The sequence below is a fragment of the Triturus cristatus genome, chromosome 7 (assembly GCF_964204655.1).
Source record: "Triturus cristatus chromosome 7, aTriCri1.1, whole genome shotgun sequence".
Lineage (NCBI taxonomy): Eukaryota > Metazoa > Chordata > Amphibia > Caudata > Salamandridae > Triturus > Triturus cristatus.
The window spans coordinates 1017518365-1017535740 of NC_140590.1; the positions used below are offsets into that span (position 1 = coordinate 1017518365).

Sequence of the window (17376 nt, forward strand, 5' to 3'; positions counted from 1 at the left end):
GCCCAGCCCTAACGGCCTGTCCCCACCTCGAACAAGCAGAAGCGAAACACCACTTTCCGGCGTAGGATGAGAGGATAAAAAAGCCGGATCACCAGGAGCAGGCCTGTACCTTCTAGCGATGGAGCGAAAAAACGCAGGAGCAGACAAAGGCTTCTGCCACCCCCCCAATATTGGTTCCGTCAAAGCATCCGTAAAGGGAAGCAACGGCTCAGTAGTAGAAGAAGTATTACGAACTTCTGTAAGAATGTTAGATTTCACCTCAGCCGAGGGAAGCTGTAAACTAAGCAAATCAGCCGCCTTCCTTATGACCACATGATAAGGAGCAATGTCTTGCACAACACCAGCATTAGCAGATCGGAGATTATACTCAGTAGAAGTATCCAATCCACTAGCCTCGCGGAGGCCCTCAAACTCATCCATAGAATCATCGATCTCCCCTTCCTCCCGATTCTGTGCATACTCCTCTTCAAGGATCCTCTGCGCTTCGCTTCTAGAGCACTGCTTAGGAGTCGGCGGCACCACATGCGATGTCGGTGAAGCCATCAACGACATCGAAGGAGGAGCATCGGCTTCGAACCTTGACGCCGATCGAACTCGAGGCGGAGCAAAGTCAACAGCCGAAGGAGTCTGTAGAGCCGGAATGGAGGACCTCGGCGTCGAGGTTCGAAGCCGATGCTTCTCCGTCGACGTCGTTGATGGCTTCACCGACATCGCATGTGGTGCCGCCGCCAATTCCTAAGCAGCGCTCTAGAAGAGAGGCGCAGAGGATAATGTCTTAATTGTCTCAATTAGTCCACGCAATTTCCCTGACTTGAAAAGGAAATTATAATTACTGTTGGGATTTATGCTTTGAATCTTGGACTTGCAATTTAAACTTTTTTATGCTTTATACATGTTATTTATGTAACCTTTTCACAACACTATGTCACGTATCACTATCAGTCACTAATTTTACATCGCCGTTACTTTTTTTTTTCGCCACATGTGTTTCATGTCACAGACATCCATCTATGACTAGGATTTGTTTATATATGCATATAAAGTAAAGAAATTCAATTCCTTATCTTAAAGAATTTGTTATCCCTGGTGTGTTATTTGGATATATGACAGATATTTTCTTCACTGTATCTAATACCTAGTGCAAATCAGTTGAGCTACCCGACAGAACCACTTTTTTCGTTGATTGAGTGTGTACAACAAATGCTTAACACTATCCTCCGATACAGCCTTACTGCTCGCCCACACGACCACAAAAAGAGAGTAAGGTGGGATCTACTTTTACCTCTGCCTACCTTTGGGGTTCCACTGGACTCTGAGCACACTATACCTCATTTTGGTATAGTTTATACAGGGTCAGCTTCCTACAACATGCATATCACCTCAGTGTTAGGACTGCGGAGAAGGACCTAAACATAAGGCAACCTCGTAGGACTGCTCTGAGTGGGCGAGGACGATGTGGCTCGGTGAATGCTGAGTGCCAGCATATTGGAGTGCCAAGACCCTTCTTCGCCTAGACTAGGTCGATCAGGATGTGAGCGTCTTTACCTTTTGCATTACTTTTGATAGAAGCAGAATAGTGTACAGGAGGCCCTAGGCAAGTGAATGAAATCCCCAACGAACAACTCAGTGAGAAGTGTATGGGGCAGAGTTGAAGACACTTTCTAGTCTGTGCTATCGCAAAGAGCTCAAGGAATGGTAACCCCAACCTCGAAAAAGACACCTCATGTCAGGAAAACATGTACAAGGTCCAACTGACTGGAAGAATGTGGAGGGAGTCTCACAAGACGGAGTTTGCCAAAGAACTACGGGATACTCTGTGGCCACATTGCCAGGAAAAACAAGGTCTGAGAAGAAACATTTGGGTCACAGACCTGTATCACTGGCTGATGTCACAAGAGCTGGTGAGCTAAACAGTTCTTGAAGCTCCCTATACCTGTAGGGCACCTCACTCTCCACTCCTCTGCACAAGCAGATCATGATGTTGTCCACCTTCAGAATTCTCTGGCCGGAGTAGTTTTCTAGAAGGGAGATTGGTAACTCAATTCCAGAACACTATGTACCGTTCTACTAATGCGTATGGTTAAGAATACAACCTTTAAATTAGTAGTCAAGCTCCAACCCCATTTCCAGTAAGCTGTGAGCACTGACAGATCTCATTTTATGCCTCTTCTAGCTCTATTCAATCTCTGCTTTCAGTCTGATCTCTTTTTAGAAACTTTCGTTCTTAGACATGTGCAGGAATTATTGCATCATATTTGTTCACCATATAGGCTGGCATTTTAATTTTTTGATTATGGGCATCGCCATAACATCATGGTCATAATATCATGGACACACACTGTGGTAGCTGAATTTTTTTTAATCGTAAGTCAAATATAATTAGGGCTCCCGATTTGCATGTTTTTTTTAAAAACAAATTAACATTTCCGTCTGCATATATCCATATTTATTTTTTGGCCATCTTAATTGCATTTGTCCATAATTAATCTGTGATTTGAGAATAACTGGAACTGTAAAATGGTATATTTCTACATTTAAAATCTTGAACGTGCACTCATACATGGATGCCCGTCACATTCTAGCAAATTAAGCAGCCATGTGTAACACAACACTACTCTCACAGGTACATATTAGTGTTATACTACAAATATATGTTAACCTATGTCTTTTTTTAAGGAAATCTCATCACATTTTTTAACTCTCCGTGCTGCTTAACTGCCCAGCTGTTGGCTGGAATTCACTAAAGACAATGGAGAGTCTAAAAAAGCACAATTTTCAGTATTTTTCCGCTTTTAAAAATAAATACAAACAGGAAACACATGGTTTTCTTTCTACATTTACCTGCCCAAGATCAGTAAGAACTGAAAAACAGAAGCCTTAAATATAATCCATATGTGAATCGAGAAGACTCATTTATTGTGATATAATTTATCCTTGTTTGTATATTAGTATCTGCAGGTGGAACTTTGTTTTTTAAATCTAAAAATAGGATTGTGATCAGATAGTAAACAAAACCCAGGTATCTGATCATAAGTTGGACGGACTTCGTGGTAGGACTATCAGGCCAGTAATGCTCATTTGCAGCACTATCCAGCTCCAGTCTAGAGCACTGCTGAAATGTGGGATTCAGCTTAATACTTTGTTATTTACAGGAGAACGCTGTGGTACAGACAGCTGAAATGCTATATTTCTAGCACAAACAGGTATGTTGTGCGATCCATTTTAAGTAACTCAAAACACAGGTTTGTTATTTACTGCTTTTGCTAAAATTTAGCATAACGTCTACAAATAGATTTAGGGTATGAGGATGTAAGGAACTCTTTAACCATGTTAGAAATGTTCTTGCTGTTCTCTCTGACCATGACATTCATCAGTGCATTTCTTTTTACATTCTATGTGGTTCCCATTAATACTGTACGCACTAGACATTGATTTTAAAATAACAATTTAAAGGTTCCTCTTTTGTTTCTTAGTGCTATTTTGAGTTTGTTATTCAATAACGAAAGAGGGTTTGGTGTTTCACTGTGTCCCACAACCAATCTTGTGGAACTGATCGATATCAGAAACATTTCCTGTGCAATACTGCTCAGCAGGCTTTGTATGGGTTGCAGTCCAATTGAATATCAAATTCGTATTGATACATTCACTGAGTACGGGCGGCTAGGAATCCTACCCCTGTGGCTCTGGGGAGAGGGTCCCCAAAGAACGCATCAAGTAGGCACTTAAGCCGGTAACCATTGTGAGTGTCCTTGATACCAGAAAATCCTGATCATGACTGGTAGTTCCACAAATACAGGGATATAGGGTTTTAAGTAACTTTTGGACTCAGTGGGTGCTTGCTTATTGTTATATTTGTCTGACTGATCAAATATTACATAATACTAGTCCCTAAGCTTCTTGAAAGACTCCAAACATTTTGCAATGTATGACTAAGCACACACTGGCAAGTGGACCCCTAGTCACCACAGACTTAATTACCAGAACTTAGGTGACAACAGCATGAACGCCACTGGGGAGATGTCCTTGCTATTGGGCTGTAAGGCTTTATTAGGACAAGAGACGTTTTGAAACGCATCTTGTATTTCTGCTAGTCTAACAAGACCCTTAGCAGCTTCAGCTCACTGAGCTGTCAAGAGTGTAACACAAGGTTAGAGTAATGCTAGATTTGAATGCAGAATTCCTACATCAGATTATTTTTCTGCACTCCCACACACTTGCCCAACCCTGAATCCTGGCAGAAGATAATTCCTAAGGGAAAAATGACTAAAGGCGAGGGAGTATTCCTAAACAAAAAAGAAAACAAGTCAAATAATGTGAAGCCCTGTAGGTTAACATTGGGCTTAGAACCAAAGTACGAGAAAATAGAACACCTGGAGCCTAGAAGAAAAATGAACGTTTGAATTTGGATTTTGGAACTTAGAATGCTAACACCTTCTGTGGTTTCCTGTGTGCAATGTATTTTTGATTAGACTTTCCTTTAAAAAATAGGAAGCCCCGCGAGGACACCGATTTTACGGAGCATTATTTACTTGTGAGAATAAGTGAATTTCTAAGCCATACTAATTTATACATTTAGCTTTCACATCTCACCCTGCTACTTCAAGAGACAGTCAAGTGCACCGAGGAGAAACCTGGTAACCAAGGTGAAGTGCAATAATATGGTGGCCCTTGGACACCAGTTGCAAGTGTCAGTGCCCATACAAGGTACTGCCCAGTAACCGCTGACTGCCTCAAGACTAAACGTAATGTTCAAATACATACATACACACACACACACACACACACACACACACACATTATTGCTTATAGTCATTTTATAAGTTTACTTAAGGGCCAACTTCTATTTTCTGTAAAAGAAAATTACTATAGCAGGAGTAAACAAATGTGAAAGCACAAGTGAAAAATGGGAAATGCTGAAACCCTGTAAATTTAAAAACCACTGTGGCTCTATTAAACATCTGAAGAAAGGCAACAAAAAAGGGAAATGGTTTTGTCACTGGCTTGACCCGTAAGACCACATCAACACTGTTCCTAATGTGATCAAGTGTGCTTCTGATCTTCAACATGGACGTAAGTAGGTTGGTCTGAAAGTTAAGTCATTACAAAGAGTATCTCCAAAGGTGAAACGTCTGCCTGAACAATGTATCCTGCCTATTACAAGGACTAATATAGGAATTACAAAGTAACAAAAAGTCTGAAATTGAAAATGACAAACAGTGTCATGCACATAACACTGTGCTACAAATGCTCATTAACAATCTCCAAAAGCAGGGTTACTGATGCACTAGAATGTCACTATATAGTTCTAGATTAAAGATGCTTTTTTGCTCATGATAGGCTTTGTATATTAAACACACAGGAAGCCTAAACGTATGCAACCGTGATGCCTGAGAAAACAGTATTACCAGGGAAGTATATGCAAATATGTCTTTTACACATTTTGCGGAGGCTCACCTTTTTGTTCCTTTGAAAGCTGCTCAGCTTGGTCCCAAATTTCAGTGGCAAAGAGGAAGTTTGATGTGACCTGAACATAGCTGGCTGCCATCTGGTGAATTCTATATGGAATAGTTACAGAAGAACTGGTCCCAGAGGGGTTGGTGGGCACAGAGGAGTAATTTCCGGTATTGCCTGGTGATAGCTTTGGCGAGACCGGGGAAGGCATACTGACAGGCTTACTGTTCAAGAGAAAAAGAAATCTTAATTGTGACACATGCAAAAATAGAATTCTTATTTTTTAAATAGAAACCTCTATACTTAAGAAATCATTAGCAAAATAATAGTGTTTCTTGTATTAAGGGTCTTTCACGGAAGAGGTGTGGCACAGCGGCAAGGGCGACTGACTCAGGAACCCGGGGCTCACAGTTCAAGCCCGGGCACCAGAACAGCCCAGGACCATGTGACTCTGGGCAATAGCTCACTTAATCTTCCGACGGCCCCCAGCGCCTTGACACCCTCGGGTAATTGTTCACGCTTTACAAATAATGGACATTTTCCCAATTTCAGCAATACTGAGCGTAACAATAAGCCATATAAATCTGTATGCAATCTGAGAATTTTCTTTTTTTACAAACCAAACTGTCAAGCAAGCTTCAATCAATGTTATTGGTCAACCACTGCTGGGTAAAAAACCATCCACCTTGCGTTAGCAACATGATAGATCTTGTTAACAGTACACCAATAAAACAATTACTTGAGTCAGGTTTTTACCTGTGATTAATTTAGAGAGCTTGGACGCTAATTGCGGGTGCAGTGTACTGCATTCTACAAGTGCAATGTGGTGAAAAATTCATGTAATCTTTTCCCGAGATTCAATTACTACTTTGCTCAAACAAGTGACAGGCAGCAAGCATGATGGATCTCACATTTCATTTCCTGCATCAGTAACACTGTTATGGCGCTACAGCAATAGCAGTGTCATAGGTGGTTTAAGATGAATTGACAGATCGCCCAGTCCAGTGTATCAACTGGCATTATCGCCCATACCCTATTGTCCTTTATTTTCAATATGTATTTTTATAACAGGGAGACTACAGCGAAAATAAATAATAAATAAAAGATTCATACAATTGATCAATTTGAAAGATGAAGCAAAGAAATACACTAAGTATTTTTGTACATAATTTAGTAACAATGATAAAATATACATTACAAAAATTGAAAAAAAATCCCATAGCTCAGTAAATTTTGCTGACACCCATCTTAGCCACTATTCTTCACATTGTTTGCATCGTTTTTTTTTCTGACCATTCTGAAAAGTACCTAAATATGTGTTGCACTTTTGCAGTATTAAAGATCTGCAATCATCATTGAAATGTAGATCAGCATTGAAATGCAGATCAGCTTAGTCCAACACTTCGATTAGTCAGTGATGAACAAGTTACTTACCTTCGGTAATGGTGTATCTGTAAGAGACATTAGTGATAGATTCCTTACCTTAGAATTACCCCAGGCATCAGACTGGATACGGCAAATTATTTTCTTAGCAGTACCCCTGTGTGTCAGAAGGTGGAGTCTGTCGACTCTGCGTCAGTCGTTGGCGTCATGGTCGCCGGGATGACGTCGCGGTGACTCCTTGGATGCCGCCCCTGCGCGCCGACGTCAGTTCTGACACTACTTTCCACGCCAGAAGTGCAGAGCTATGCAAGACACTGACCACTCCTGCACAAACTGGGGCCCTGGAAGGGAGTCCCTATCCCTAGAAGTCAGTTTGCAGAACAGGGAGGATAGGTGGGGCGGTAAGGAATCTATAACTACATGTGTCTCTTACAGATGCATGTTTACCGAAGGTAAGTAACTTGTTCATCTGAAAGACAGTAGTTATGGATTCCTTACCTTAGAATAGATACCCCAGCAATGCCAACTCCGGAGGTGGGTCTGCGAACTAAGTTCACACCAGGAAGACCTGGAGAATAGAACGGCCGAAAAAGCTGTCTTCCCGGACTTGGCCATCCAGGAAGGAATGCTTGGTGAACGTGTGCAAGGATGCCCACATGGCTGCCTGACCAATATCAAGTAAGGGAACTCCGTGTCCCAAAGCAGTAGTGGCTGCGCTGTCGTACTGGAGGTTCCTTTTTAGCCAAAGAATAACAGACCTTGATGCACAAGTTACTTACCTTCAGTAACGATAAGAGACATTAGTTAGTGATCGAGTCCTTACCTTAGAATTACCCCCAGGGGTCAGACTGGATCCGGAAAGTTTTTGTCAGCAGTACCCCTGCGCGTCGGAGGGTGGCGTCGTGCATCTCCACGTCCGTTGTAGGCATTGTGATCGCCGGGATGACGTCGCAGCAGTTACTTAGACGCCGCCCTCGTGGGCTGACGTCCGTTCTATACACGACTTTCCGCACCAGGAATGCAGAGCCATGCAAGATACTGACCACTGGTGCATTGCAACTAGGGCCCTGAAAGGGATGACCTTAACCCTAGAAATCAGTTCGCAGAACGGGGAGGATGGGTGGGGCGGTAAGGAATCCATCACTAACTAATGTCTCTTACAGATATATCGTTACCGAAGGTAAGTAACTTGTGCATCTGAAAGACGTTAGTGATAGATTACTTACCTTAGACTAGATACCACAGCAATACCAACCCCGGTGGTGGGTCTGTGAACCAAGATCACACCATAAAGTCACGGAGAACAGAACAGCCAAAGAAGCCGGCTCTCCGGACTTGGCTGTCAACGCAATAGTGCTTAGTAAAAAAGTGTGCAGCGAGGCCCACGTGACTGCCTGACAGATGTCTTGCAGGTGGACGCCACGTCCCAATGCAGTAATAGCTGCTGTCGCCCTGGTAGAATGGGCGCGCAGCCCCACCTGAGGTTCCTTTTTAGCCAGAGAATAACAGGCTTTTATACACAAGACGACCCAGCGGGAGATAGTCCTCTTGTGTACAGCTTGGCCTTTCTTGGTGCCTACGTAGCCAACAAAGAGCTGGTCATCCACCCGGAACTGTCGTGTGCGACTGAGGTAAAATGAGAGCGCACATTTTGGGTCCAGACGGTGGAGCCTCTCTTCCCCTCTGGAAGGGTGCGGAGGCGGAAAGAAAGTGGGTAGGGTGATAGTTTGCCCAATGCGGAAGGCAGTAACAACCTTTGGCAAGAAGGAAGGACAAGTGCGGAGCACAACCATGTCTGGATGAACAGATAGAAAAGGAGGTTTACAGGAAAGAGCCTGGAGCTCACTCACGCGCCTAGCGGAGGTGATGGCAACCAGGAAAGCAGTCTTTAAAGTCAGTAAACGGACAGTTGTGAAGCAGCGCACATCAAAGTAAGTAAGAACCAGATTTAAGTCCCACTGTGGCATCACAAACGGAATAGGAGGGAAAAGGTGAGTAATGACTATGAGTAATCTATTTACAACAGGGGACTTGAAAAGAGAGGGCTGATCAGGTAGGCTGAGAAAGGCTGAAATTGCAGAAAGATAGCCCTTAATAGTACCCAGAGCTGAGCCCAGCCGGGCTAAAGAAAGAAGGAACAAAAGGACTTCTGAAAGAGGGGCAGAAAGGGGATCCGCCACCCTCGCTGTGCACCATGCCACAAATGTGTTCCACCTGCAGGCATATACTGATTTAGTGGATGGACGCCTGGCTGCCAGAATGACATCACAGACTTCAGGAGGCAAGTCAAATGAAATCAACTGTCACCGCTCAATCTACACGCAAGGAGGTGGAGGCTGGACAGGTTCGGGTGGAGGACAGTTCCCTGCTGCTGCGACAGAAGATCCTCCCGAAGAGGCAGTCGGATTGGGGGATCCACGCTCATACTGAGTAGCTCGGGATACCAAACTCATCGAGCCCAGTCCGGAGCCACAAGAATGACTTGGCCCAGGTCACGCTTGATCTTCTTTAGCACTCTGGGTAGAAGTGGTATAGGCGGAAAGGCATACAATAGACAGCAACTTCACTTGTGACAAAGTGTTGCCAAGCGAGTGCCGCCTTGGAAATTCCAACGCGCAGAACTGCTGACATTGCACGTTCTCTTCTGTGGCGAATAGATCTAACCAAGGCTCTCACCACTGTTGAAAGAGACCTTGCGCCACCTCCGAGAGAAGACGCCATTCGTGAGCCATCATGCACCTGCGGCTGAGTTCGTCCGCCCTGGCGTTCAAAGAACCCGCCAAGTGTTGAACCACCAAGGAAATACCTTGATGTTCCAGCCATGTCCAGAGACACAGAGCCTCCTGACATAGGGTTCACGACCCCACACCGCCTTGCTTGTTGCAGTACCACATGGCAGTGGTGTTGTCTGTGAACACTTGCACTACTCTCCCCTTGATCACTGTGTTCTGGCACGGGTGCCGATCCACGCGACGGTATGGACAGCGGACCTTATTTTGGACCCCTCATTGTGGGACTGCTTGAGCGAGGCACTGTATGTCCAGGACCCGCGTCTCATTCCATCTAATAAACTACATACACCGATATTCTGTCTTACATCTTGAAGATACTACTTCATCTTGTTTTATCCCTGCGTCCGGTCTGGACCTGTTGATGCTTCTGCATTATCCGGCTTCCTGTGATTCACTCCCGATTGTATTTAAATGATGGCTATCGAGTTACTTATCCTGGGGCCCTCTTGACGTCCTGGCAGGATTTTCATCCTACCGTCGAACCTTTATTATCGGAAACTTATTATGCCTTTTTATTATTGAGCCCCTTGTACCACATATCCGGTGGTCTCGACATGACACAATGATGGCTTGATACTTTTGAATGTAACAATACTATGCCCTGAATAAGGAACCTTTCTATGTACTTAAGTGTTCCGAAACGCGCTTTGGCGTTTTGTTCTACTGATTCATGTATTACCTCAAACTCAGAAACAATGTATTTTTGGATCGTTAATTCTTAACGTGGTGTTTCTCTTTTTTGTCCAGTGTCTGAATTTGTTGTGTCTGGCTGTCTGATGTGTATTTGTTTTTGTAATACCATGTCATGCTTTTGATTATTATGTTTAGTGGGCTCTTCCTCGTCTTGAACAATTTGTCATTATTTCATATGTATACAATTGTTTTCATGCATCTCTGAAGTTATTTTCCCAAATATTACTTGTATTTGAATATTTAATTTTTGATAAATAAATAAAAAATATTTTTTTAATTCTAAGTCTGTGGGACAACTTTATATCTATCCTGGATGTATCACCAATATTTTGAAGTATTTGGGGGAAGATTTGTTTTTTCCTTCCCTACTCTACCCTTGAGACAGGGAAGGAATGTCTCCAGTGCAAGTCGGCTCGCCCGGAGCTCCAGAGGGTTGATATGGAGCCAGGACTCCGCCGGAGACCAGAGGCCTCTGATCTCCGCCTCTCCCATGTGGCCGCCCCATCCCAGGAGGGACGCATTCGTCACCACTGTGTGCTCTGGTTGAGGATGGGAGAGAGATCTGCCACTGACCCAATGCTGGTTCGTGAGCCACCACTGCAATTGTCATGCAGTGCCCTCCGAGATCTGGACACAGTCGGACAGGTTTCCCCTGATGCTGCGCCCACTGGAACTTCAAATCCCATTCCAAAGCCCGCATATGCCATCTGGCATGATTGCTCAGCAGGATGCAGGAGGCCATGAGGTCCAGCAGCCTCAAGGTCATCCTGACCGAAACCCAGGACAAGGGCTGAAAGATAAGAATCACAGGTTGAATGTTCCAGACTCGCTGCTCGGGAGGATAGACCCGAAACTGCGCCGTGTCCAGAACCGGGGATCAGGTGTGACTTCGGCATGTTGATGGAGAACCCCAGCAAATGCTGGAGGTCAGCCGTAGTCTGGAGATGGGAGATGACTGCCTGGTGCAAGCCCGCCTTCAACAACCAGTCTTGAGATAGGGGGCGACAAACCCCCGATCTGCGCAGATGAGCTGTGACCACCGCCATCACTTTCGTGAACACCCGAAGGGCACTGGTAAGGCCAAAGAGGAGCACAGTAAACTGAAAATGCTCGATGCCAACTGTGAACCACAGGTAGCACCGGTGGGCAGGCAAGACAGGGAAGTGAAAGGAAAATGCTACTTACCAGAATGCATCTGTTATTGGCATGTAGAGTTGTATACTGTAGCATAGATCGCAATCTGGTGTTGGGCTTGGATGTTTGCAGTTTGTTTTTGTCGAAGAAGTCTTTGTTAGTCACGAGATAGGGGACTCCTCCTTATGGTGACAGTGTGCATGGGCATCGACTCCATCCCCAGATTGTTTTTCGCCATGAAGGGTAATGATGGAGTTAGTAGAAAAGTAAACAAGGATGTCCATGTGTAATGTATCTAAGAAGGATAATACTGCAATGGATATAGGTATCCGGGGAGGTAGGTGGGCGTATACAACTCTACAGCTCAACATGCCAAGAACAGATGCATACTGGTAAGTAGCATTTTCCGTTCGAGGCATGCGAGATGTAGACTGTATACTGTAGCATAGACTATATAGTAGTTTCTCGCCTTATCGGTGGCAACCTGTATCCGTTGCAGTGATCTGAAAAAGTGTTCTCAATACAGCCTGGCCAACACTAGCTTGTTGCATTGCTTGCACATCTACACAATAGTGTTTAGTGAATGTGTGTGGTGTAGACCAAGTTGCTGCTTTGCAGATGTCATCTAGGGGAATGTTGCCTATGAATGCCATAGAAGTTCCTAATTTGCATGTGGAATGAGCTCCAGGGGGAATGGTTAGCTGGTGTTTAGCTTTGAAATAGCATATTTGTATGCACTTGACAATCCATCTTGCAGTTCCTGTTTTTTTAAATGGGATTGCTCTTTTGAGTTGGGGAGAAAGATACAAAGAGTTGTTTAGTCTTTCTAAAGGGTTTACTTCTTTCTATGTAGTACAGTAACACTCTCTTGATGTCTAGTATGTGAAGAGCACATTCTGACACCGAGGTTGGTTGAGGGAAAAAACAGAGTTCAACAGACTGATTAAGGTGGAAGGTAGAAACTACCTTGGTTAGAAATTTTGGATTAGGCCTTAGAACCACTTTACTATGATGCATTTGTGTGAGAAAGTGGGTTTCTGTTGCAGCAAACCTCCCCCCCCCCTTTTTTTTCTTTTTTTGTTGTTTCCAGACTACTGATGCTCTTTGACTTGGTGTGCCCAGGGCTCCTGCCAATCAGGTGGCCAGGGCATGTGTTTCTTCCCTAAAACTGCCTAACAGCCAAAACCCAATTGGCATCTCTGGCCACATGTCAGCCCCTGATGAATGGTACCCTAGGTACCCAGGGCCCTGTGACCAGAGAAGGCCTCTAAGGGCTCCAGCACTTATTGTGCCACCCTTAGAGGCCCTGTACCCTGACACGCACGCACACACACAGCCTTTGTAGGCTGAGTGTCTTGGTGCAGAACAAAACAGACAACATGGCACACATCCCTGTGTGCCATGCCCACAAACACACTGCCCTGACATACCTCAGTCACCCCTCTAACTGGGTGCACTATGCCAGTGGTGTGGGTACAGGTGCATGAGCCCTGTACCCCTACAGTACCCAGGTCCATTCCTGGGCATTGTAAGTGCAGTGCTGCCATTAAGAGTATATGGTGCTGGGAGGCCGTCAACACAAACTCCACAGCACCATGATGGCTACACTGAAGACAGAAGAGTTTGGTTATCAAACTTCTCAGCACATTAAACCCGCACTGATGCCAGTGTGGGATTTAATGTTAGATGCACGACAGAGGGCAACTTAGAGTTGTCCCCTGAACCTAACCTACAATCCACGTCCTGTCTGAGGGGCTGCCTAGGCTGCCACACAGCAGACATGTTGCTGGACCCCTGGGTAGAAAGCCATCCGCTCTCCTGGGCCTGCAACAATGCACATCCTGGGCAAGGTACTAGGTCTCCTCCTCCAGGATGGACAGGGGAAGCTTCAAAGGTATGACGCCTTTGTGAGCTTCTCCAGGCCACTTGCTGTACTCAGCAACTGGCCCCCACCAGTTCTAACCCCCACTCTGGCAGGAAGACTGGCGGGAAACCCCAAGGGAAGAAAGTGGGTGTGCCAGCCTCTGCCAACCCCACCCCTCAGGTGGGGGAGGCGAGGTGAAGCACATGTCCGGGCTCTGCCCAATCAGGACTAGGCTACTGCCCCCCTCCCACAGGAGAGTGGCAGGATAGGGGGTGTACCCACTCCAGGGAAGGGACCCATTGGTCCCTGCCCTTTACCTACCCGTAACTCCCCTAAATTTAGTATTTAGGGGCACCCTGAATCTTCCTTCCTCAGATCCCGAAACAAGCAAGAAGAATAAGAAACAAGACCACCTGCCGTGCAGCTGCTAACAAGAGGAAGACACTAACTGACTTCGCCCAAGCCCTACAGGCCTGTCGACCCTCGAACCTGCTCCTGCTGAAAACCCAGCATCTCCAGTGGTCAGCAACCTCAAAAACACCGGAGGACCTCAACAACACCGGAGGACCTGACTGCCATGTGACTCTAAAAAGACGGACTCCCATGAGCAGTGGTACTGCTCAAAGCAAGTAACAAGCCCCTGGTGCCAACCAGGAACCGCGAATCCTGCACTCTCTACACCCGCCAAGCCTAGCCTGTGCCGGAGTGGACAAAGACCACGAGGACATCTCCCCGGCGACTGTGACTCCAAATCCAGCACCCAAGGACAGACCTCGACGCTCCTGACTATGCCTGCAGCCTCAGAACCAGGGACCCCTCCAACCGCGATCAGCTGAGAGTAAGATTTCCCGATACGAAAAGACACCCCTGCACCCGGCGCCCTGCTGCCCCCTGTGCCCAGCTCCTGGGTGCCTACCTAACCTACGCTTCCCAACTTACCTCTCAAACTGGTGGTCGCACTTGAAGAATCTTCATCCCCGAGCTTGCAGCCTTTGTTTGTCACTGCTGTATAAAAGGGGGTGGTGATGGACGGAGCATCAGAACCAATCAAACACTCACACCCAGTCAACAGATCTGGGTTTGATCCATCACCGTTCTGTAGCCCACTCTGCCACCCCAGTTCAGACATGGCCATATGCAAATCAGTCTGACCCTGTGCCTCATGGGAACAGTCCAGCCCGATCTGCCAAGCCATGCCTTCCCTGGACCGGAAACAAGCTTCCTAGGACAGGTTTCTGGCATTTCAGCCGTCTTCAGCCAGGTTTGCTTGAATCCAGTGGCAAAGTGAGCAAGGGACTCACGTCTGAGCATACCCTGCCAACTTATGGCGAAAAAAGCGGTATAAAAGGGGGTGGTGATGGACGGAGCATCAGAACCAATCAAACACTCACACCCAGTCAACAGATCTGGGTTTGATCCATCACCGTTCTTTAGCCCACTCTGCCACCCCAGTTCAGACATGGCCATATGCAAATCAGTCTGACCCTGTGCCTCATGGGAACAGTCCAGCCCGAACTGCCAAGCCATGCCTTCCCTGGACCGGAAACAAGCTTCCTAGGACCGGTTTCTGGCATTTCAGCCGTCTTCAGCCAGGCTTGCTTGAATCCAGTGGCAAAGTGAGCAAGGGACTCACGTCTGAGCATACCCTGCCAACTTATGGCGATTCAAGCAAGCCTGGCTGAAGACGGCTGAAATGCCAGAAACCGGTCCTAGGAAGCTTGTTTCCGGTCCAGGGAAGGCATGGCTTGGCAGTTCGGGCTGGACTGTTCCCATGAGGCACAGGGTCAGACTGATTTGCATATGGCCATGTCTGAACTGGGGTGGCAGAGTGGGCTAAAGAACGGTGATGGATCAAACCCAGATCTGTTGACTGGGTGTGAGTGTTTGATTGGTTCTGATGCTCCATCCATCACCACCCCCTTTTGTACCGCTTTGTTCGCCATAAGTTGGCAGGGTATGCTCAGACGTGAGTCCCTTGATCACTTTGCCACTGGATTCAAGCAAGCCTGGCTGAAGACGGCTGAAATGCCAGAAACCGGTCCTAGGAAGCTTGTTTCCGGTCCAGGGAAGGCATGGCTTGGCAGTTCGGGCTGGACTGTTCCCATGAGGCACAGGGTCAGACTGATTTGCATATGGCCATGTCTGAACTGGGGTGGCAGAGTGGGCTAAAGAACGGTGATGGATCAAACCCAGATCTGTTGACTGGGTGTGAGTGTTTGATTGGTTCTGATGCTCCATCCATCACCACCCCCTTTTGTACCGCTTTGTTTGTCACTGAGCTTCTCCACTGAAACCCATTGAGCGCCCGGCGGCTCAAAAGCACCCTGCACCCAGCTGCCAGAGTGCCCCTGAGTGTGCAACCTCTGTCCTATTTTTCTTCCCCACTTGCCCTGAGCAAGTGACCAGGAGCCCAGCTCCAACAGCCGCGTGGCCTGCCTGCTAGCAGCCACCAACCAAAGGCCCCCTGCCCGCCATAGGCTAACATTGGGCCTAACTCTCTCTGCACCCGGCTGCCCCTGTGCCGCTGAGGGTGTAACAGCTGTACCTACATGACCCTGGGAGACCCCCGAGTCTATGCCAAGAACCTTAACTCTGCCAGTCGAGTTCTTACCCAAAAGCCGATAACTTACTTTTCTTCCATAGGGTAACATTGACTGGTTTCACTTGAAATTTCTTCTAAGTGTCGAGTTTTGAAACTTTAAAATATTCACTAAAAATCAGCCGATCAACGAAAACCAAATTACTCACCTGCTATCAGGAGAGATCCCAGTGCTGGATCTTGGTGCCCAGCACTGACCCTGAAAAGTAATTACAACAGTACTTACCAATAACTTGATTTTCCTCCATAGTATAACATTGCCTGGTTTTTACCAGAAATTCTTCTACTTACAAATATTCCTTAAAAATCGCCTGTGCAACAAAAACTATTTCTTTCAACTGTTTAGAGGAAATGCTCCAGGGTTGAATCCAGGATCCAACCCCGAGTAAGAAAATCATATGTAAAGTAACTGAAACTGCATTTACTTAAGAAGTCCCATTGAACTCAATGTTATAATCATGAATTGTGTTGCCTATTGCAGCAACTTTATCTATTGCATTCAAAAGTCTATTGCCTATTGAAAGTATTTAGCTAAAGCACCTCATTCTAAGTATATTTTGATACCTATTGCTGGTTGGTTCTAAAATAAAACAACCATATATTTTTATATACAAACCATTGGCCTAGAGTTCAGTTCTTGAGTGTGTGAGACCATTTGCTGACTGAGTGTGTACACCAAATGCTTTACACGGTCCTCTGATACTGCCTTACTGCTCGACCAAGCTACCACTTTAGAGAGTAAGGTTATATCTAACTTTAGCCTCTGCCAAACCTCGGGGGACTGTGGACTCTGTGCACACTGTACCTATTTGGGAACAGTATCTATACAGAGCCACTTTCTTACAATTTGTAAAAATGGTTCTTGTATGGTTAATGCCTGGAGTTCACAGACTCTCCTGAGGGATGTGATAGCTACCAGGAAGGCTACTTTCCAAGTGAGGAACTGTAATTCACATTTGTGGAGAGGGTCAAATGGGGGGCCCATGAGCCTGGTAAGGACAATATTGAGGTTCCAGAATGGGGAGGGTGGAACTCTAGGTGAAATTATTCATTTAAGTCCTTCCATGAACGCTTTGATAGCAGGAACTCGAAATAGAGACAAGTGTTTTCTGTTTTGGAGGTAAGCGGCTATTGCAGCTAGATGTAGTCGTACAGATGTATATGCCAAATTACACTGTTGTAGATGCGAGAGATAATAGATAATGTTTTGAATGGAAGCATCTAGAGGGTTGATTTTCTTATTTGTACAATAAACTAATCATTTCCACTTTGCTGCATAGCATGCTCTTGTGGTAGGACGTCTAGCCCTCTTTGATGACGTCCATACAATTTGGTGGGAGATTGAGGTATCCAAACTCTAGGACCTCAGGAGCCAGATCGCAAGATTGAGTTGATTGGGATCTGGATGTCTTGTCTCTCCATGGTTCTGTGCAAGAGGTTTGAGTGAGAGGTGTAACTTT

At 45.8% G+C, this 17376-nt stretch overlaps 1 protein-coding gene across 2 annotated transcripts in view; it reads right to left on the reverse strand.

Moving 5' to 3' along the window:
- Positions 1–17376, reverse strand: part of AFF4 (ALF transcription elongation factor 4) — an 862537-nt gene that overhangs the window by 34010 nt on the left and 811151 nt on the right. For both annotated transcript variants that reach the window (XM_085618067.1, XM_085618066.1), the window contains one exon: positions 5455–5675. In XM_085618067.1, the coding sequence (XP_085474193.1) occupies positions 5455–5675 (221 nt within the window). The remainder of the gene's footprint in view (positions 1–5454; positions 5676–17376) is intronic.